This window comes from Hypanus sabinus, chromosome 22 (assembly GCF_030144855.1).
Source record: "Hypanus sabinus isolate sHypSab1 chromosome 22, sHypSab1.hap1, whole genome shotgun sequence".
NCBI classification, from domain to species: domain Eukaryota; kingdom Metazoa; phylum Chordata; class Chondrichthyes; order Myliobatiformes; family Dasyatidae; genus Hypanus; species Hypanus sabinus.
Window position 1 is genome coordinate 22,453,782 of NC_082727.1, and position 23,846 is coordinate 22,477,627.

Here is a 23,846-nt window from a genome sequence, read left to right on the forward strand (position 1 = left end):
AATGTATACTCATTAGATATGGGATGAGGGGCGCAGGATTGGGCTCGTAGATCAACAAATACATTCTCACAATTTAATTCTGACCAGTTGGCAAGGCAGACATAAAGCCAGAATAAATATGGCTGAATACCTTGCGATAAACTTTACGATAATCAAAAGAGAAAAAGGTACAGGTAAAACTATGAAGGTGGACATTTCAAACAAGTTATTTCAAAAGAACTAATTGTTCATTGGGAAATGTATAAGGCAGTTTTGTGTCTGAGTCTGACATACAGGGCAAGAGTTGGGCCACAATAATTCATGAGTTTGAGAATGAAATAATCAGGTAGGGGTAAGATATCTGATTTAGCTTGCCTTTCCTATTTGGAGTTGTGTCATTGCTGGCCATTTTGTTAAAACTACAGCTTTTGAGTTTGTAAACACTTAAAAGCCAGTTTCATAAGAAGATTCTCGCCGTCTTCCTGTTGCAATGGGTGCACTATTTCTGTAAAGATGTGCAAACAGTAATAGACTTATCTGCTGCTCTTCTGAGATTAAATTCCACCTGCCAGCAATGTACCCAATTTACCAACTGATCCTTATCCTGCTTAACCTTGGACAACCTTGCTTGCTATTCACAATACCACCAGTTTTCATGTAATCTGCAAACTTACTAATCATCCCTTTGGCATTCGCATTAAAGTTGTTAATATATGTAAGAAATGGCAGAAGTTCCTGCACTGATCGCTAAGATTCATCACTCATCACAGACTTCCAGTCATGAAAATATTCTCCCACCACTGGCCTTTGTTTCCTGCCTTATATAGTTCCTTTAAAAAGTATTCAGCCCCCACAAATATTTTCACATTTTACTGTCTCATTTTTGGAATTTAAAACATATTGAAGTATGACTTTTTTGAGCCAACCTACAAAACATTGTGCATCATTTCAAATCAAAATAAAATTCCAAAACCTGTTAACAATTTACTAAAAATTAAAAACCAATTGCTGCAATATTTTTCCTCAGGTGCAATATATTAGGAATAAATATGTCCTCTCTCTGTAAGATCCAACAATGTGGTAGATTTTCAACAGACCAAACCAAGTTGAAGTCAATAGAGCATTCAAGGCAAGTAAGGGAAATGATAATAGAGAAGCACAAATCCAGGGAAGGGTACAAGACCATCTCAAAAGCACTGAACGTACCTCAGAGCTCAGTGCAATAGTGGGGAAAATTATGAAACTACAACCACACTGCTTAGGTCAGGCTGCTCCTCAGGCTTAGTCGCCAGAGAAGAATGGTAACTTTGAAGAAAGGCTACTGTAATGTCAACAGTAACTCTGAGTGACACACGTAAAATGCTGGATGAACTTAGCAAGCTGGGCAGTTAAATCTACTCCTCATCTTTTTCTCTCCAGTCCTGCCGAATGGTCTTGGCCCGAAATGTTGACTGTACTTTTTTCCATAGATGCTGCCAGGCCTGTTAAGTTCCTCCAATATTTTGTGTGTGTTGCTTGGATTTCCAGCATCTACAGATTTTCTTTTGTTATTCACTCAGAGTGAGCTGCAGAAGTCGGCAGCTGCAACTGGAGATGAAGTTCATGGTTCCACAATCTCTAAGGTTTTGCACAAAAAGGGTATTTATGGGAAAGTGGCAAAGAAGCAGATCCGGCTTAAAAAAAAGCATATCCTTGCCTGTAAAGACTTTGCAAAGCGTCACTTAGAAAATCCTGTAAAGATGTGAAAGAAGGTCTTGTGGTTGGATGAAAGTAAAGTGGGACTTTTTGGCCTCAACACTAAGCAGTACGTGTGATATAAATCTTAACACTGCACATCAGCCAGGGTAACACCCCCCTATCATAAAGCATGGTGGAGGTAGCATCGTGCTGTGGAGTGATTTTCAACAGCAGGGACTGGAAATCTGGTCAGAATTGATGGGAAGATGAGTGCTGCTAAATACAGAGAGATCCTGGATTAAAAACCTTCCAGCCTCTGCCAGAAAGCTTAAACTGGGAAGGAAGTTAATCTTTCAGAAGGATAATGACACACTGCCAGAGAATCATGGAGTGACTTCAAATGAAGAAAATTGATGTTCTTGATAGCTGTAGTCAAAAAGTCTGAACCAATCAAACATCTCTGGCAGTACTGAGCAAAGGGGGATGATTACTTTTGAACTGCTGACATTTCAGATTTTGAATTTTTAGTTTCTCATGCTTTAAAAAATTTCCCTTTTTTTGGGCTTTAGTGTGTGGAGAAAAAGGAGCACGTGATTCACAAATATAAATTCTCAGTTAAATTGATCAAAATTCATGGTTGTAAAACTCACTTATGTGAACAAAGATTTGGGGGCTAAATAGTTTTATAATTCACTGTAGAGACAAGCCCTCTATCCCATAGGATCCTTGTTGCATTTATTCTGCCCACATTCTTTTCAAACTCTAAATTCTACTTACACAAAGATCAACTCCCTGTCAGTTGAACTACCAACAACTCTTTGGGATGTGGAAGGAAATCCATGCGGTTACGGGGCAAACTCCACACAAAGTGCACCTGAGGTCCGATTGAACCTGGGATTTTGTGAGGCAGCTGCTGTACCATTGTGCTGGCCATTCAAGATGACAGCTAATTCGTTTTTTTTTAAAGTATTGTAGTGTAGGGAATACACAACATAATTTACAAACACCAGAAATGGCATTTGATAATTTTAGTAAAGTCAGATGTTGATTGTAAAATAAATACCATATACTGTACAGGTTTCCCCCGTAATCCGAAGGTAGAGCATTCCTATGAAACCGTTTGTAAACCGAAATGTTTTAAAGCAAAGAAGCAATTACCATTAATTTGTATGGGAAAAATTTTTGAGCGTTCCCAGACTCAAAAAATAACCTACCAAATAACACATAAAACCTAAAATAACACTAATGTATAGTAAAAGCAGGAATGATATGATAAATATACACCCTATATAAGGTAGAAATATTGTATGTATGGTGTAGTTTCACTTATCAAAATTGGGAAGACAGCGAGCCAAAGTCAATTTGGAGAAAAAAAGTCGGCACATGCACACATATGCATGTACACACATGTGCAAACAACTGCCTGCACGAGTTGTAAGCAGTAAAGGTCTCAGTGCTGATCCCTATGGCACACTATTAGACACAGGTCTAATCTGAGAAATAAACCTTGACCATCACTCTTTTTCCTACCACAAAGCCAATTATGAATCCGTCCATTGAATCCCCATGGTTCTCATGCAATTTAATTTTCCAGACTAGCCTTCATGAGGGCCATTCTCAAAAGCCTTGCTAAAGTCAATATAGACAACATCCACTGTCCTACCCATATCCACCCTCTTGGTTACCTCCTTGAAGTACTCCAGGGGATATATCAGCCATGGCTTCCCTTGCTGACGGTCTCAAATCAGACCCTGTCTCTCCAAATCTTAGTAGATCCTTTCTCTCAGTATTTCCTCCAGCAAATTACTCACTACAATATCAGACTCACTGGCCTGCAGTCCCCTGATTTTGGAATTTGTAACCACCACACCAACCAGTTTATCATAAATAATTTTCCTTAGAAACATTTAATCTCAAAGTTCAAAGAAAATTTATTTTGGAAGTACATATATGTCATCATATACAATTCAGGTTTTTTTGCAGGTTAAATGAAAACATAATATTGGTAATATTAAATATACCAGGCAATATCAGTGGAAAGAGTTAACATTTCAAGTAAACGACTTTATATCAGAACTGGGGTACAATGGAGTAAGTAGGACAAGAGCTTCAGAAAAGGGAATATGGGAGGGGAGAACAAAGGGGAAAGTGTTAAAGGGAATATTGCAACTGGATTGAAATGACAAGACATTACAGAAATGTAACATCTTCTGTTTCTCCTTTAGATTTCCAGCATCCACAACATTTGCTTTTGTATTTTACCTAAAACTATTCCTGTTTCATTCTTTATCTAGAATTGTTGAAGCTAAGGAATCGGCTGGCTTTCTATTTGATGAATGGCATAGTATGGACAGAGCTGAAGAAAACTAATGCGCACCCTGCACTGCTACCTCCAGTCATCAGTGACAAGCAGGCTTGCACATTCTGCTCACAGCGACGTAACTGTGCTTTATATAGCAGGTACATCCTGTCCTTGGGGTTGTATCAGAAAATGACAGCAAGTTCAAAATGTGAAGGCGTGTGTAATGATGGGAAAAGGGAGACCAAGTGGGTGATTCCTAAAAACTCAAGAGATTGTCCAGTTATTTGAGTACTGAAGAATGGAATGTGTATGGAAGCTACGATGGGAGGTTGCAGAGTAGCATTTGAAAGAGTTTGTGTAATATGGGGTCTTGAAAAGGAAGGATTGCATATATGTGCTGCCCTCATGATGCCTTGACTTCCTATAGTACATCAATAGAGGTTATTATGCTTTGAAGTGTATTTGCAATTGGAATAAGTTAAACACGATTTTGTGACAGTCTTCACAGAGGTTGCAAGTAATATCCTAGAAATTGCTGTAAATCTGGAACTGGAAGGGATAGAAAAATAATGAAAATTACAATCACCAGGGCAGTGGTAGTGAGTAAATTGTTGGAGTCCCAAGCTGTTGAGTCTCCAGGCCCTGATGGTCTTCATGCAAGGGTCTTGAAATGTATGGCTGGCTGAGATATTTGATATTCATGCCATCTTTGAGCTGAAAAGAAATCAAAACTCTTTCTTTCTGCAGATGCTGCCTGACCTGCTGTTTGTAACATTTCAGTTTATATTTCAGATTTCTGGCATGTGTATTTTGGTTTTGATTTTTCAAGCATTGATTTTAATTTTTCTATGTTCCCTGCACTTAGGGAAGTTTCCATTAAACTGAAAATAACAAAAGTTATTTCTTTATTCCAAAAAAAGATAGGAAGCGGGAAACTACACTGAGAACCTGTCAGTGGTCTGCTGCTGCTGTAGCTCGTGTGCTTCAAAGTTCAGAGATGCGCTTCTGCACACCACTGTCGTAACACGTGGTTATTTGAGTTATTGTCACCTTCCTGTTTGCTTGAACCAGCCTGGCCATTCTCCTCTGTCCTCTCTCATTATGAAGGTGTTCATTGAGTGTATAAGCCAATTATCTTAAAAATATACCATGAGGGAAATGTCAGAACAATGTTATAGCAAGATGCCCTGAAATACGAGGATAATTGGGCAGAGACAACATGGTGCAAATATTCAAGAGACCATAAATCCTGCTGCTGCAGTCACTTGTGGCTTCAAAGTCAATGTGGTTTTGCAGAAGGCAATTGATAAATAATTTGACCATCTTATTAGATCCTTTGAAGAAGTATTATGCATTATATTTAAATGGGAAGTCATTGCATGTCCCAAGATATGCAGAGGATTTGATACATTCTTCATGAAGGGTTATTGCAAGTATTAAAGCTTGGAACATTGGAGGTAACGTTGGTGTGGTTACAAGACTGAGTGCTAGCAGGAAAAAGTGAATAGGCATAAAATGATCTTTTTCTGTTTGGAAAGTTGTACTGAGTCCTGCCACAGTTAAACAGTGCTGAAACTTCAGCTTTTTACCATTTATACAATTGAACTGGGTGATGGTGGTGAGATATGATTGGTATATTTGTACTAGATGGCACAAGTGACACAACTAGTAGAGCATAACCTTGTTGCTTCATCAACCTGGGTTCAACCCTGAGCAGCTGCACCGTCTGCCAAGTTTGCATGTTCTCCCTGTGACTGTGTGGATTTCCTCTGGGTGCTCTGGTTCCTTCCCACATCCCCAAGATATGCAAGTTAGTTAGTTAATTGGCCATTGCAAATTGCCCCTTGTGCGTAAGTAAGTAGTAAAATCTGTGAGGGATTGAGGGGAAACGGAGGGAACAAAATACGATTAGCACAGTATTAGTATAAACTTGATGTTTGATTGTTGGCTCAGGCTCGAATTTAAAGTTCAAAGTAAATTTATTATCAAAGTGCATACATGTATGTCAGAATATACTACCTTAAAATTCATTTTCTTGCGGCTAGTCACAGTAAATATAAAGAAACACAACAGAATCAATGGAAAAAAAACTACACACAAAGATGGACAATCAATGTGCAAAAGACGACAAGTGCAAATACAAAAAGAAAAGCAAACTAATAATATTAGATAAATAAATAATATTGAGAACCCAAGTTGTAGAATCCTTGAAAGTGAGGTTGTTGGTTAGGGTGAATAAAGTTATCCACTCTGGTTCAGGAGCCTGAAGGTTGAGGGGTAATAAGTGTTCCCGAACCTGGTGGTGTGGGACCTAAAGCTCCTGTACCTCCTTCCTGATGGCAGTTGCGAGAAGAGTTCATGGTCTGGATGGTGGGGGTCATTAATGATGGATGCTGCTTTCTTGAGACAGCTTTCCTTGTAGGTGTGCTCAATGGGGTAGGAAGGTGTGATAGAGCAAGCTGTATCGTTACCTTTTGTAGGCTTTTCCATTCAAAGGCATTGGTGTTTCCATACCAGATCCTGATGCAACTAGTCAGTATGCTCTCCACCATGCATCCATAGAAGTTTGTCAAACTTTTAGATGACATTCTGAATCTTTGCAAACTTCTAAGAAATTAGAGGCACTACCATGCCTTCATTGTAATGGCACTTGTGTGCTGGGCACAGGACATAAACTTTGAAATAATAATGCTGAGGAATTTAAAATTACTGATCCTCTCCACCTCTGTTCCCTTGATGAGGTCTGGCTCAAGGACCTCCTGTTTCCTCTTCCTGTGGTCAATAATTAGCTGTTTGGTTTTGCTGACATAGAATGAGAGGTTGTTGCTATGGTACCATTCAGCCAGATTTTCATTCTGCTCCCTATCTGCTGATTCGTCATTGCTTTTGATTTGGCTAACAATAGTGGTGTTGTCAGCAAACCTAAATATGGCATTGGAGCTGTACTTGGCCTCATTGTCAAAAGTTTAAAGCAAGTAGAGCAGAGGGCTAAGCACACAGCCTTGTGCAGATGGTGATTGTGGATTGATTGGAGTCTGCGAGTGAGGGAATTGAGGATCTAGTTGTACAAGGAAATGTTCAGGCCTAGGTCTTGGAGCTTATTTATTAGTTTTGAGGGAATGATAGTATTGAATGCAGAGCTGTAGCCAATGAAGAGCATCCTGATGTGTGCATCTTTATTGTCCTGATGTTCCAGAGTTGAGTGAAGAGCCAATAAAATACGACCTGCTGTTGACCTGTTCTGACCATAGGAAAATTGTAGTGGATCCAAATCGCTCCTCGGGCAGATGAAATGCTTCATCACCAACGCCTCAGAGAACTTCATCACAGTAGATGTAAGTTTCACTGGACAATAGTCATTGAGGCATGTCGATGGACTGTGGGTGGAAACTGGAGCACCCAGAGGAAATCCACATGGTCATGAGCAGAACATACAAACTCCTTCAGCTGCTATTGGACTTGAACTCCGAGCTCTGACATCCCAAGCTGTAGTGGTATCGTGCTAACCACTACACTACTGCGGCACTCTTAAACCCAAACTTGTAACTCTTAAGCTAAGGTTGCCATGTTCTGTGTGATGACTGTGTCATCTTAATTTTCAAAACTGTATAGTATAAAATGCCCACTCTGTTGTGCCATTTTTCTCTATTTGCAGTAATCTCATTGAGACCATAAGACATAGGAGCAGAATTAGGCTATTTGGCTCATTGAGTCTGCCCTTCCCTTTGATTATGGCTGATGTATTATCCCTCTCAACTCCATTGATTCTCTTGCCTTTCCCCATTACCTTTGCCACCCTTAAAAAATCAAGAACCTGTCAACCACCTCTTTAAATACTGTATACCCAAATGACGGCCTCCACAGTCATCTGTGGCAAGGAATTCCACCCTCTGGTTGAAGAAATTCTTCCTCATCTCTTTACTAAAGGGACATCCTTGTATTCTGAGGTTGTGCTCTCTCGTCCTAGCCTTTCCCACTCAAGGAAACATCTTCTCCATGTCCATCCTTTCATTATCTGATACATTTCAATTAGATTCCCTTCATTCTTCAGAAGTCCAGCAAGTACAGGCTCAGAGCCGTTAAATGCTCGTTATATGTTAACCCTTTCGTTCCTGGGGTCATTCTCGTGAACCACCTCTAGATTCATTCCAATGCCAGCACAACTTTCTCAGTTGAGGGGCCCAAAACTGCTCTCAAGTAATTCAAAGGCAGTCTGACCAATGCTTTATAAAGAGTCAGCAATTCATCCGTGCTTTCATATTCTAGTCCTGTCAAGATGAATGCTAACTCAAGCTACAAGTTAACTGTGCAACAATGAAATTTCAAGGATGGTGAGTGTACAGTATACAGAAAACAGAAATGATGGAGCAAATGCTGCAGGTATTTGTGAATAAAACATTGATTACAAGTTCAATTAATTGTTATTCTACAGGGCAGTGGAACAAGAAATGGAGGAATGTTTTGTGCCCACAGATGTGAGACCGATTCTACATCAGCAAGTTCAGCACTTGGAACCTATGCATCTGCAGTACTTTAGGCACTGGTACCTCCTCTGTGTTCTGGAGGCACATGCAATTGATAGCAAGGGAGGGCCCAGAAACATCTGGATGCACTCTGCAGAAAACAGGTAAGTTAGAGAATGGATGAACTCTGTGTGGGAAGGTTGAAGGAGATGCTATTCTTTGGAGCAAAAGTAATATTCAAGCATTTTGAAATTTTAGGGTGTGAAATAGAGAAGGTTTTCTCTGATTTGTACGCTGACTCAACGATTTAACTGTCATAGAGTCAAAGCTCATTCCATATACACACCTCCTTCTGCGTGAGGAAGAAGATGCCCCTCAGATCCCTTTCAGATCTGTCACTCTCACCTTAAAGCTATTCTCTCTAGTTTTTTGCTCTTCTTCTCTGGGGAGAAAGACAATGTGCATATTCCCTATCTATACCCCTCATTATTTTTTTTTAATGCATCTCTACAGGCTAACCCCTCAGTCTCCTATTTTCCAAGGAATAAGTGCCTAGCCAGGCCCTTCTGTGGGCAGCATCTTGTCAATCTATCTGCTCTAGTTTAATGTCCATTTTGATGTTGTCTTTCCAATAACACAAAACTCCAAGCGTGGTCTCACCATCTAGTACATCTGCAACACAAATGTTCAAAATAAATTCATTATCAAAGTACATATACGTCACCATTTTCTACCCTGAGATTCATTCTCTTGCAGACATTCACAGTAAGTACAAAGAAGCAATGGAAAATATTTCATGAAATACAGAGACAGAGAAACAGCCATTGTGCAAATACAAATAAATAAATATTGAGAACTTGAGCTGTAGATCCTCGAAAGTGAGTCCATAAGTTGTGGAATCAGTTTCAGGAATCCTGATGATTGTAGGGTAATAGCTCTTCCTAAACCTGGTGGTGTGGGACCCAAGGCTCCTTTACCCCCTTCATTGGTTTGATTGATGAAGACCAGTGTGTCAAGCACCTTCATTACTATCCTGTCTACCTGTGATGGCACATTCAGTGAACTATATATTTAGTGTCAAGTGGATGTTCTCCAAAAATGGGGTGCACTGAAGTATGGCAGTATCTTTTACAGCAATTTAAAATTCTCTTTCCTTGTGGCATTGATGTTTTCCTGTGAACTCAATATTTGTATCCTTATCTCTGCCCTTATTTTTTTAATAAGCTTTTCTAGGCAAATGAAGGATAGGGCAGCCTTGTAGAGCAGAGCTCATTGCTCCAGTGTCCTGGATTCAGTCCTGGCCTGAGATATGTAGGGCTTCTAAGTTCTCTCTGTAACTGTATGGATTTCCTCTAAGAGTTTTAGTTTCATCCCACATCTCAGAGACGTGAATTGGTAGGGTAATTGATGGCAATATGGGGAAAGTAAACAAAAACTGGGAGTCAGCAGGTTGTGGAAATGGGAACAGTCAACATTTCGGCCCAAGACACTTCATCAGAACTGGAAAGGAAAGGGGAAGGCTCCAGAATAAAAAGATGGGAGAAGGAGAACAAGGGCAAGCTAGAAGGTGATAGGTGAAGCCAAGTGGGTGGGAAAGGTAAATAGCTAGAGAAGAAGGAATCTGATAGGAGAGGAGAGCGGACTATAGGGAAAGGGAAGGAGGGGTACCGGGGAGGTGAAAGGCAGGTGAGGAGAAGAGTTAAGAGGCCAGAGATGGGGAAAAGGGAAGAGGGGCTGGGGTAAAAAATCACCAGAAGGAGAAATTGATGTACAAGCCATCCGGTTGGAGGCTACCTAGATGGAATATGAGGTGTTGCTCTCCACCACAGGAGTGGCTTCACTGTGGCAAAAGAGGAGGCCATAGACTGCCACGCAAGAATAGGAATGGGGATAAGATTTAAAATGTTTGGCCACTGGGAAATTTTTGTTTTGGCGGATGAATCAGAGGTGCTTAAGAAAATATTACCCCAATTTATGTCTGGTCTCCTCAAAAGATCCAGTTAGTTCCCCCCCCCCCCCCCCCCCCGCATCATCACCCTCCTCTGTCTGGCAGAATTGCTCGTTAGTCTCAAAATTTTCTCTTTAAGCTCCTCATACTTTCTTCAAACTCAAGGCATAACCATGGGCTCCAGCTATGCCTGCCTTTTTGATGACTATGTGGAACAGTCCATGTTCAAGCCTTCCCTGGTAATGCTCCTCAACTCAACGATGACTGCATTGATGCTGCTTCATGCACCCATGCTGAGCTCATCAATTTCATCAACTTTGCTTCCAACTTCCACCCTGCCCTTAACTTCACTTGATCCATTTCTGACATCTCTCTCCCCTTCCTTGATTTCTCTGCCTCCATCTCTGGAGACAAATCTTTTATAAACCTACCAATTACTACTGCTATCTTGACCATGCTGCTCCCCACCCTGTCTTCTGTAAAAATGCTATTCTTTGTTGTCAGTTCCTTTGTCTCCTCTGCATCTGTTCGCGGATGAAACTTTCCCTTTGTCCTCCTTCAAAGAATGGCGTTTCCCTTCCTCCATCATTTTTGCTGCCCTCACCCACAGCTCTTCCATTTCCCAGACATCTGTACTCACCCCATCTTCCTGATGTCTGAATAAGGATAGAGTTCCTCCTGTCCTCACCTACCACCCCATGAGCCTCTGCATCCAACACATTATTCTCTGTAATTTCTGCCATCTTCAACAGGACCCTACCACCAAACACATTTTTACCTCTTACCGCTACCCCCCCCCCCCCCCACACACTCTCTGCTTTCCGCAAGGATTGCTCCCTCTGTGATTTTCTTGTCCACTTGTACCTTCCCAGTAACCTCCCTCCTGGCACAAATCCCTGCAAATATCAAAAATGCTATGCCTGTCCATTCAACTCCTCCCTTACTTCCATTCAGGGTCCCAAACAGACCTTTCAAGTAAAGCAACACTTCACCTGCAAATCTGTTGGGCTTATCTATTGTATCTGGTGCTCTCAGTGCAGCCTCCTCTGCATTAGTGAGGCCCAACATATAATGGGGGAAGCACTTTGTTGAGCACTTTTGCTTTATGGGCCAGAAGTGGAATTTCTGGGTGGCCAACCATTTTAATTCCTATCCCTGTTCCCCGTTTCAACATGTCAGTCTTTGGCCTCTTCGTTTGCCACAATGTGGCCACTTTCAGGGTAGAGGAACAACACCACATATTCTGTCTAGGTGGCCTCCAACCTGATGACATAAACGTTGATTTCTCCTTCCAGTAATTTCTAAGTTCCTCTCTCTTCCCTGTTTCTATTCCCCTCTTCTCACCTGCCTTTCACCTCCCTCTGGTGTCTCTCCTTCTTTCTCCTATGGTCCACTGTCCTTTCCTATCAGATTTCTTCTTCTCCAGCTCTTTACCTTTCCCACACACCTGGCTTCAACTATCATCTTCTAGCTTGTTCTTCTTACCCTTGCCCCACCTTTTTATTCTGGCGTCTTCCAGTTCTGATGAAGTACCTCAGCCCGAAACATTGTTTATTCATTTCTATAGACACTGCCTGACCTGCTGAGTTCCTCTGGCATTTTGTGTGTGTTGCCCTGGACTTCCAGCGTCTGCAGAATCTCTTGTGTTTAAAAAGTAGGTTTAGCTATTTTTCCTGTAAGTGGTTGATTGATGAAGGGCCCAGTTGGCCTATTTCTGTGCTGTACAAATGATTCTTTTTCTCTGATTAGAGGACATTGATAACAGGTCATAGATTAGAGAGTAGAGTTTTACTGAGGTAGTCAAACTTCAGATGCAGTCTATAGGTGAATGGGTGACCACAAGGAGAAAGAACAGAAGGCAGATAGTGCAGGATTCTCCTGTTGTTGTGGCTCTCACTAATAGGTATACATGTTTGGATACAGCACCAGGAGACAGGTCAGTGGCACCATGCTCAGCTCTGAGGCAAAGAAGGGAAGGGTCAAGTCAGACAACAGTAATGATCTATAGATGTCTGGTGGTGAGTATATTGACTGGTTTCATCACAGCCTGGTATGGAAACACCAGTATCCTTAAATGGAAAATCCTACAAACAGTAGTGGATACAGCCCAGCCTGTCACAGGTGGAGCCCCCCTGCCCCCACCAAAGCAACATCCATCATCAAGGACCCCCCACCACCCAGGTCATGCTCCCTTCTCATTGTTGCCATTAGGAAGAAGGTACAGGAGGTTCAGGACCCTCACCTCCAGATTCAGGAACAGTTATTACCCCTGCCTCTCGAACCAGAGGTGATAACTACACTCGCCCCATCACTGAACTGTTCCCATCACCTGTGGACTCACTTTCCAGGACTCTTCATCTCATGATCTCGATGTTCATTGTGCATGTGTGTTTGTTTATTTATTGTTGTCTTTTGCACGTTGATTGTTTGTCCGTCCTGTTTGGTGGAGTCTTTCATTAATTCTATTGTGTTTCTTGGATTTACTGTATATGCCTTTTGAACTTTAAAGGTGCTGATGGGCATTTCTGTGGCCACAGTTGCGTATCAGAATAAAGGTTATTACCACCGATGTGTGTTGTGAAATTTTTTGTTTTGCAGCAGCAGTACAGTGCAACACACAAAAAATTACTATAAATTACAAGAAGAAATTTTTATAAATAAATAGTGCAAAAAAAGCAAAATAGTGAGGTAGTGTTCATTGACTATTCAGAAATCTAACTGCAGAGGGGAAGAAGCTATTCCTAAAACGTTGAGTGTGTATCTTTGGTTTCCTATAACTCCTCCCTGATGCTAGTAATGAGAAGAGAGCATGTCCTGGATGGTAAAGGTCCTTAATGATCAATGCTGTCATCTTGAAGCATTGTTTTTGAAGATGTCACTATCAGAATCAGGTTTAATATCCAGCAAACACGAGGAAATCTGCAGATGCTGGAAATACAAACAACACACACAAAATGCTGGTGGAACACATCAGGCCAGGCAGCATCTATAGGAGAAGCACTGTCGACGTTTCGGGCTGAGACCCTTTGTCAGGACTAGTCAGGGTCTCAGCCCGAAACGTCGACAGTGCTTCTCCTATAGATGCTGCCTGGCCTGCTGTGTTCCACCAGCATTTTGTGTGTGTTGTTGTTCAGGTTTAATATCACTGGCATATGTCATGAAATTTGTTGTCCTCAATGGTGGGGGAGGCTAGTGTGTATGATTGATCTGGCTGAGTCTTCAACTATTTTTGGTTCTGTGCGTTGGAGCTGCCATATCACTGATGTAACCAGTCAGAATGTTCTCCACTAGAACCTTACTAGAACTTTACTAGAACCTTTGATGACATGGCAAATCTCAAAATCGTAATGAAGTCGCAGCCTCTCAAACTTACAGACATCAGGCCATTTACTTTGGACTTTGTCCGAAGGCTTGCCAATCACAGGATTGACCTTTAAGCCTGAATTTCAATATCTAGAAAAGCGAGAACTAAAGATTAGGAATTTTAACTCTGAGTATTTTTGCTTAGGAAGTTTTCAAAGGTGTTGAGTAACCTCTCGTATCTTACTGAATTAAAATTTGACATGAACAGCACAATTCCAGTTTGTCTGACTTTTGTCCTAAAGTCGTAACTGGAGGGGTTGCTTCCTAGTGATCTGTACTCAATCCAATTCCCCTCTAAGTCAAGGAAACCTTTTAAATCCTTATAAAAAGAGAACCCTTCTGTATTGGCAAAGCCTAGTGGAAATTTGCCACAATGTAAAGATGATGCAATGACCTGAATGTCCATTGGCTAGCATTGCACCAATCAACTTCTGTATAAGTAAGCATGAAGGAAATTTTCTATAAGTGCTGCATTAGGATGGTAATAATAATTTATCTTTGATTCAGAACAAGATAATTTTAATTATTTTGACACTGTATATTGATATTCTGATGTTTTCTTTCAATAGAGAATTGCAAGGTTGTTGTGTCGCTAATCTAGTGCGGAGTGGTTGTGTACAAACTGTTTCTGATGGACAATATCAACATCAGTTCAGACGAAAAAGTGGGTGCATTTCAAAAACTGCACTAATAGTTGGAGACAGGGTTGTAGTAAGTGGTCAGGAGAAAATGCTGTTTGCTATGTCCTCGGGATATGTCACTGAAATCAACGCCTCGCTGATTACCTGTTTGTTGGATCGGTAAGAACTCTGTTTTTAAATTTTAATAAATTTGTAAGAGGAATTATAGCAGATCCAACAAAATGATTTAGATCAGTATTTGTCATGTACATCTGCAACTTCCTTTGAAATATAATCATTTTAGACCAAATTTTTGCACTGAAGCTAGAAGCTTGTTGCTTAATGTGAATATAACGCAGCATTTCCAAGGTCAGTTTTTAAATTTAAGCCACTTGGAAGAACTTGAGACCATGGCACAAAATTATTATGTTTCTATTTTAAACTCCCCAACAGTACACAGCATTGATAAACTTGTTGCTTAGGTTGCAAGGTTTAAAGAAATACTTATGAAACAAAGGCATGTTGAATAAACTCTCCTGAGGCTTCCAGCTGGGTACAGGTATTGATTATAATCGACATTTTGATGACAAACAGTGCCATTTTCAGGGATGATGCTTGGGCATGTCTAGTCTGGTGGTATTTAACACCCCCCCCACCCCCATAGAAAATAAATGGTCCCAACACTGTGGAACATCACTAGTCACAGGCAGCCCAGCAGAAAGGGACCCCTCTTTTCCACGAAATATACCCCAGGCTACTGCGGGAAGCAAGGGAGTGGATTGTTGAGCCTTTGGCGATGACCTTTGCATGGTCACTAATGATGGGAGATGTACCAGAGAAATGGAAGGATGCAAATGTTGTTCCCTTTTTCAAGAAAGGGAGTAGAGATAACTCAGGAAATTATAGACCAGTGAGTCTTACTTCAGTGGTGGACAAGTTGTTGGAGAAGATCCTGAGAGGCAGGATTTATGAGCATTTGAAGATACATAATCTGATTAGGGATAGTCAGCATGGCTTTGTCAAGTGTCGGTCATGTCTTACAAGCCTGATTGAATTCTTTGAGGATATAACAAAACACATTGATGAAGGTAGAGCAGTGGTTGTAGTGTATATGGATTTCAGTAGGGCATTTGATAAAGTTCCCCATACCAGGCTCATTCAGAAAGTAAGGAGGCATGGGATCCTAGGAGACCTTGATTTGTGAATTCAGAATTGGCTTATTTACAGAAGGCAAAGGGTGGTTGTGGATGGTTCGTGTTCTGCATGGAGGATGGTGATCAGTGGTGTTCCATAGGGATCTGTTCTGGGACCCCTCCTCTTTGTGATTTTTATAAATGATCTGGATGAGGAAGTAAAAGGATGGGTTAGTAAGTTTGCTGATGACACAAAGGTAGGGGGTGCTGTGGATAGTCTGGAGGGTTGTTAGAGGATACAGCGGGACATTGATTGAATGCAGAACTGGACTGAGAAGTGGCAGATGGAGTTCAACCCAGATAAGTGTAAAATGGTTCATTTCAGTAGATCAAACTTGAAGGCAGAATATAATATTAATGGTAAGAGTCTTAGCAGTGTGGAGGATCAGTAAGATCTTTGGGTTCATGTCCATAGGACATAAAGTTGCTGTGCGGATTGACAGTGTTGTTAAAATGGTGTGATGGCCTTCATCAACTGTGGAATTGAGTTCAAGAGCCGTAAGGTAATGTTACAGCTATATAAGACCCTAGTTAGACCCTACTTGGAGTACTGTGTTCAGTTCTGGTCACCTCAGTACAGGAAGGATGTGGATACCATAGAGAGAGTGTAGAGGAGATTTACAGGGACGTTGCCTGGTTTGGATAGCATGTGTTATGAGAATAGGTTGAGTGAACTTGGTGTTTTCTCCTTGGAGTGATAGAGGATGAGAGGTGACCTGATAGAGGTGTGTAAAATGATGAGAGGCATTGATTGTATGGATAGCCAGAGGCTTTTTCTCAGGGCTAAATTGGCTAACATGAGGGGGCACAGTTGTAAGGTGCTTGGAAGTAGATACAAGGGGGATGTCAGAGGTAAGTTTTTCACACAGAGTGGTGGTTGCGTGGAATGCACTGCCAGCAACGGTGGTAAAGGCGGATACAATAGTGTCTTTTAAGAGACACTTAGATAAGTACATGGAACTTAAAAAATAGAGGGAAATTCTGGGCAGTTTCTAGAGCAGGTTACGTGGTCAGCACAACATTATGGGCTGAAGGGTCTATAATGTGCTGTAGATTTCTGTGTTTGCTCTTAATAATAATCCCATTCTTCGCTTCTTACCAGTCAGCCAATTTTGTATTCATGCTTGTATCTTTCAGTTAATATCATGGGCTTTTCTCTGTTAAGCAGCCTCTTGTGCAGCATCTTGTCAAAGACCTGAAAATCCAAGTAAACAACATCAACTGACTCTCCTTTGTCTATCCTGCTTGTTATTTCTTTGAGAATTCCAACAGATTTGTCAGGCAAGGTTTTCCCTTTAGGAAACCATGCTGACTTTGGTCTATTTTATCAAGTGCTTCCAAGTTCCCTGAAATCATATCCTTAAAAATGGACTCCAACGGCTTTTCAACCACTAAGGCTAATTGGTATATAATTTCCTTTCTTTTGCCTTCTTCCCTTCTTGGAGAGTGTAGTGACATTTGCAATTTTCCTGTCCTCTGGAACCATTCCAGAATCTAGTGATGAATTCATTGAAAGATCATTATTAATGCCTCTACAATCTCTTCAGCTACCTCTTTCAAAACCCTGTGGTATAGTCTATTTATCCAAGTGACCTGCCACCTTCAGACCTTTCAGCATTCCTAGCACCTTCTCCCTATTAATAACAACTTCCCTTGCACTCTTGAACTTCTGGCATACTGCTAGTGCTTTCCACTATGAAGACTAGTGCAAAATAACTATTAAGTCTGTCTGCCATTTCTTTCTTCTCCCCCCCCCCCCCCCCATTACTGCCTCTTTAGTTTTAAGGATCTGGTACATAATCTTCAAAATAATCAGTGTTGGACTATAGGTACTATAGTGCATTCTGAATTGAACTAATAAATCCAGTAGCTACTCCTGCATATCTTTCATCAGGGGCAAGAACCTGCCACATTATTGTTCAAAATTTTATAATTTAAAACTAAATGTGTTGCTTTACATGTGCTTAGCTTCATTACTTTTTCAGTCTTGGGGGGGAGTTGAAAACTGCAATAATGAGAGAGGGAGCTCTCCTAAACCACTGCTGTCGGGTTTGTTTGAATGATGGTGTTCACACACATTTCATCATGCTTTTCAGTCCAGCTTTCTTTGAGTTGTTCTACGTTTATTGGGAGATTCTAAAGCTGTACTTTACTGTTCAGGAATCTCTCCAGACTCCCTCAGGAAACTGTCTTCAGACTTGATCAGGATGAAGGAGTTGGAAATATGAATGTTCATTTAGGAAATCTTTCCAAATTGATGGAAAAATCTGAAATCAGGTAAGGCACTGCTGTAAAGCAGGTATTGCAGTGTAAGTTATGGTTCACAGGGGTAGACTAGCTAATGTATTGTCTAGCTCATGGGGTGGGCAAACTTTTTGACTTGTGGGCCACAAAGGGTTCTAAAATTTGACAGGGGGGCCGGACCAGGAGCAGATGGACGGAGAGTTTTGGTAATACACCTCATAAGAGAAAATAAAATATCATGGGATATGTAGAAAACATGTGCTTTAATTTCAATTGAAAATGAACAAATGCATTACAACAAAATATCTGTTTTTGAAGTCCCATGGTATTTAGCTATTTATTGAAATGACTTTTAAAACACTGAAAATTAAATACAGCTTTTTTAATAGTAACAGTTATTATTTTAAAGCACTGAAAATTCTCTTATCCTTCAAGATATTATCATCATCACTCTCCTCCTGACTGTCTTTATTTCAAAAATGGTAGGATATGCAGGTCTACTTGTCCTGCTCCTTATTTGCCCCTGTGCCAAAACTCAACAACGACCAGCACAAAGACAGAACACTGACAGCGCACCAGTATGCAGAGCGCATTATTTGATCTGGAGCATTTTTTATTTAGAGAACGTACGTGCACCTGCGCACTACTCATGTCCATCACTTAACAGAAATGACATGGAACATGTAAGGCTTATTGAAAAAAATATTTTCAAATGCATTTTTTACATAACACAAGGAAGAAACTTATTTTTAATTTCAGTGGGAACAGTGTTGTTGGTCTCCCTTTTTAGCTAGCGCATCAAAGTCTGGATTTAGTTTTGTTGTGGCGATTCTCAGGATGGATCTGAGGTGTTGGTCAGTTAACTTGGATCTGTGGCTGGCTTTGTTGATGTTCATGACGCTGAACGCCTGTTCACACAAATAGGTCGAGCCGAACAAAGAGTAAAGCGCAAATGTGGAGTAATACGCTGCACCTCAACAAAGGTCAATGTATATAGAGTGCGTCATCTATTGGGAAAATGCCAGAATTGCGGGGAAAAAGCATTAACAAGGTTTATTAATATAATTTCATCAAGTTCTGCGGGCCGGATTAAAAAGCTTAACGGGCCGCATATGGCCCGCGGGCCGTAGTTTGCCCATGCCTGGTCTAGCTAGTGAATGCATCAAACAGCCATAGCATAAGTTAGAAGTGAGGCATAATCATAATGTTTGTAGCATGTATGAAACTTAAATATGTAGACTTTTTCTTCCCCCTTTCACCTGATTGAAGAATGCTTGTTTTTCGGGTTCTGAGGTGACTGATGAGGTCAATATCAGAACTGCAAGCGCTTCCATAAGCAGGCAGAAAGTTAGGGGAGAGGAGCTGTGTTCCTCCCCCCTCCCCCGGCTACTTAAGACTGCAAATGCATCGTGTTGATAACATCTTGACTATCTTTTCTATCTTGTGCAATAATGATTTACCTGGGACAAGCTGCGGCAGCTGATCTCCGGCACTGAGCCTGATTCTGCAGTACAGAAAGGAGGGGGGGAGGAAGAGGAGAGCTGTAGTGATAGGGGACTCAATAGTTAGAGGTACAGACAGGAGGTTCTGTGGTTGCGACAGAGACTCCCGGATGGTTTGTTGCCTCCCGGGTGCCAGGGTCGGATGTCTCTGATTGCGTGCATGGCATTCTGAAATGGGAGGGTGAGCAGCCAGATGTCATGGTACACATCGGTACCAATGATATAGGAAGAAAGAGTGAGGGGGTCCTGAAGAGTGAGTATAGAGAGCTTGGTAGGAAGTTAAAAAGCAGGACCTCAAGGGTGGTAAACTCAGGATTGCTACCTGTGCCACGTGCCAATGAGGGTAAGAATAGGATGCTCTGGAGGATGAACACGTGGCTGAGGAACTGGTGTAGGGGGCAGGGTTTCAGATTTCAGGATTGTTGGGACCTCTTATGGGGCAGGTAGGACCTGTACAAGAGGGATGGGTTACACCTGAACTACAGGGGGACCAATATCCTTGCAGGGAGGTTTGTTAGTGCTATGGGGGGGGGGGGGCATGGTTAAACTAGATTTGCAGGGGGATGGGAGCTAGAGTGCCAGAGTAGATAGTGGAGTGGGGGTGAAAATAAATGATGTTAAAAGTTCATGCAAAGTCACAAATAGAAGGGTTGTGTGTAGTGGTAATAATCTTCTGAGGTGTGTCTATTTCAATGCAAGGAGTATTGCGGGGAAGGCTGATGAGCTGAGGGCATGGATTGACACGTGGAATTATGACATTGTAGCCATTAGTGAAACTTGGCTACAGGAGGGGCAGGATTGGCAGCTTAATGTTCCAGGGTTCCGATGTTTCAGACATGATAGAGGCAGAGGGATGAAGGGTGGGGAGGTGGCATTGCTAATCAGAGAAAATGTTACAGCAGTGGTCAGGCAGGACAGATTAGAGGGCTTGTCTACCAAGGCCATATGGGTGGAGCTGAGAAACAGAAAAGGTATGACCACATTAATGGCGTTGTTTACAGACCACCCAATAGTCAGCGAGAATTGGAGGAGCAAATCTGCAGAGAGATAGCAGACAACTGCAAGAAACATAAATTTGTGATAGTAGGGGATTTTAATTTTCCACATATTGATTGGGATTCCCATACTGTTAAAGGTCTAGATGGGTTAGAGTTTGTAAAATGTGTTCAGGAAAGTTTTCTAAATCAATGTACAGAGGTACGGACTACAGAGAATGCAATATTAGATCTCCTATTATAAGGAAATGAGTTAGAACAGGTGACAGAAATGTGTGTAGGGGAACACTTTGGTTCCAGTGATCATAACACCATTAGTTTCAAATTGATCATGGATAAAGATAGATCTGGTCCTTGGGTTGAAGTTCTAAAGTGGAAAAAGGCCAAATTTGAAGAAATGAGAAAGGATGTAAAAAGCATGGATTGGGACAGGTTATTCTCTGGCAAGGATGTTGTTGGTAAGTGGGAAGCCTTCAAAGGAGAAATTTTGAGGGTGCAGAGTTTGTATGTGCCTGTCAGGATTAAAGGCAAAGTGAATAAGAATAAGGAACCTTGGTTCTCTAGGGATATTGGAACTCTGATAAAGAAGAAGAGAGAAATGTATGACATGTATAGGAAATGGAGCAAATAACGTACTTGAGGAGTATAAAAAGTGCGAAAAAAAACTTATGAAAAAAATCAGGAGGGCTAAAAGAAGACATGAGGTAGCTCAAGGTGAAGGATAACCCAAAGAGCTTCTACAGGTATATTAAGAGCAAAAGGATAGTAAGGGATAAAATTGGACCTGAAGATCAGAGTGGTCTGCTATGTATGGAACCAAAAGAAATGGGGGAGATCTTAAATGGTTTTTTTGCATCTGTATTTACTAAGGAAACTGGCATGGAGTCAATGGAAATAAGGCAAACAAATAGTGAGGTCATGGAACCTATACAGATTGAAGAGGAGGAGATGCTTGCTATCTTGAGGCAAATCAGAGTAGTTAAATCCCCAGGACCTGACAGGGTATTCCCTCGGACCTTGAAGGAGACTAGTGTTGAAATTGCAGACTGTTATGATGAGCAAATATGGCTGATGTAATCTTATGTAGACATTTAAATTAATTGTTCTCAAAAGGAGCAGGAAAAGGACAGGAGTATGTGTACTGATGTTTGGAGATATAGTGAGCAGCTGTTAAGTATGAGATTGGCTTCATAAATTGAGGAGTATACCTTTTTTTAAAAAAAAAGAAGTCCTCTGCTTTTTGACATCTCTACTATTGGAAGAAATTTCTCACCAAGCATCCCAACCCCATCAACTTCTTCAGGTTGCTTCTCCAACAAAAACAACCCCAAGTTATCCAGCAGTAGTAGTCAGGTCCCGGGCATTGTGACCAGCTCTGAAACTCAGATGCACTCAGGACAATAGTGGTAGGAGTCTCAATAGTGAGGGGGGCAGTCAGGAGATTATGCAGCTGCAGAAGGAAGGCCAGGATGGTGTGTTGCTTCCTGGCTGCCAAGGTCAAGGATGTCTGAGTGGCTGCAGAAAATTCTCAAGGGGGAGATTTAAGAGCTATGTACCAATTGCTTTTCCTCACCGATATAATGTAATGCAAACTATGCACTTCACTTTATGTTTTAGTGTATATGTGACAAATGAAGTTATCTTTAATCTGAATTGGTAGAGCAAAGGATGAGGTTCAAAAGTAGTGATCTCTATTATTCCTGATGCCGTGTGCTAGGGTGGTCAGAAATAGAATTTGTGGCAGAGGAGCTTGTGCAGGGAGCAGGGCATCAGGTTCTTAGGCCATTGGGATCTCTTCTAGGGTAGAGGCGACCTGTTTGAGAGACTTGAACCAGAGAGGGACAGTGTCCTTGCAGGGAAATCTGCAAGTGCCACATAGGATGGTTTAAACTAGATTGGCGTGGGGAGCAGGAGCAAGTCTTGAGATAAAGCAGTAACCAGTGAGTAAGGTGAAAGCTTCCATCAGTTAACGTACGATAGGGAGAGCAAGCTGTTGCCCTTGTAACAAGCACCCCCTCTCCACACATCTGATGAACCCAAAGGAATGTCAGAGACTAATACAGTTTGATACCGGCAGTGTCGTAGGAGTTGCCAGTCATCATGGACTCCAGCTCCAGATTTTTCCCTCTGGGTTTACTCCCGTAGCCTTCCCCATGAGTGGGTAGAGCTACAAGGCAGAGAGGGTTTGGGATCAGAGTTTTCCTTCTAGATGAGCTGCCATCCACAGCTGACAAGCCCATCTGTCCAAAGCGACTGGTCTTAAGAAGCCAGTAACCTGCTTTTGACTCTTCTCCAGTCAGTAGAAATGGTTCCGCCAGGCTTAGTAGCTAAGGCCAGGAGTTGGACTTGGCTGTCAGAGGCTATTTGAGGCGCATACCATTAGGAGCATTTAAAAGGTAGTGGGAGCTTGTCCCCATTACCACCCCTGGCTATAACAACCTTAGGGAATTAATGAGTGAAAGTCTAGTAGTCAGGATAGTCAGGGCACAATGAAAGCAGGGAAATGAATAGCCTGCTAAACTGCATTTATTTCAATGCTCAAGGTATACCAGGTAAGCTTGATGAATTCGGAACATGATCTGACTGGGATGTTCTAGCCATGACAGAAACATGGCTGAAAGAAGGCAGGCCTGGCACCTCAATGTTCCAGGATACAGATACTGATACACTGTCAATAACTCCAAAAGACTGGAAGTAGAGTAAATACTGAAAGGCTTTTATTAGCAGTAAAACAGAGCACGTCTTTGCTGGATGACTGCCCTGGACTGTGGAAGGAGCAGTGACACAATCACCTTTATACCGGGGTCTGTGGGAGGAGCCACAGGAGCAGTCAGCAGAGGGGCGTGTCCAGGCAGATACACATGGTTTACCACAAATACTACAGGTGTGACAGAAGTACAGATATCTGAAATAAAGGCACAATAAGTATGCTCCAGTCTTCTGGCATGTCACCTATGGCTAATACTGATACAATTTTCTGCCAAGGCTCCAGCAATTTTTTCCCTAGCTTCCCTAAGTGTCCTAGGATACACTTAGACATGTTCTAGGGATTTAACTGCCTTTGTGTGTTCAAAAACTGATAGCACCTTCTCTCTTTTAATGTGGATATGGTTTAAGTCACCATTATTCTCTTCCCTGAATTCATTAGCTTCACTGACCTTCTCTATGGTAAATGCGTTTGAGAAGTATTCATTTAATACCTTGCCCATCTCCCATGGCTTCTCACATAGATGACCACACTGATTCTTAAAGGAACCTATTTTGTCCCTAGTTACATTTTAGCACTTCACATACTTATGGAATTTTCTACAATTTTTCTTTACCTTATTTTACAAGGATATCTTGTGTCCTCTTTTCGCCCTCCTGATTTCCCTCCCAAGGGCACTCCTCCATGCATTGTACGCAAAAGAGTCACCTACTCCCACCTGACATATGTCTCCTCCTTTTTCTTGACCTCAGACTAATTCCCTTGTGCACTAATTCTGGCACCCCTGTCCTTTGACAGGAATAAATTAGCCCTAAGCTCTCCCTATCTACCTTTTTAAAAACCTTCCATTTGC

At 41.6% G+C, this 23,846-nt stretch overlaps 1 protein-coding gene across 2 annotated transcripts in view; it reads left to right on the forward strand.

Moving 5' to 3' along the window:
- dna2 (DNA replication helicase/nuclease 2) overlaps positions 1 to 23,846 on the forward strand; it is a 100,238-nt gene that overhangs the window by 54,954 nt on the left and 21,438 nt on the right. For both annotated transcript variants that reach the window (XM_059947274.1, XM_059947273.1), the window contains exons 9-12: positions 3,951 to 4,116; positions 8,391 to 8,585; positions 14,302 to 14,532; positions 17,706 to 17,822. In XM_059947274.1, coding sequence (XP_059803257.1) covers positions 3,951 to 4,116; positions 8,391 to 8,585; positions 14,302 to 14,532; positions 17,706 to 17,822 — 709 coding nt within the window. The remainder of the gene's footprint in view (positions 1 to 3,950; positions 4,117 to 8,390; positions 8,586 to 14,301; positions 14,533 to 17,705; positions 17,823 to 23,846) is intronic.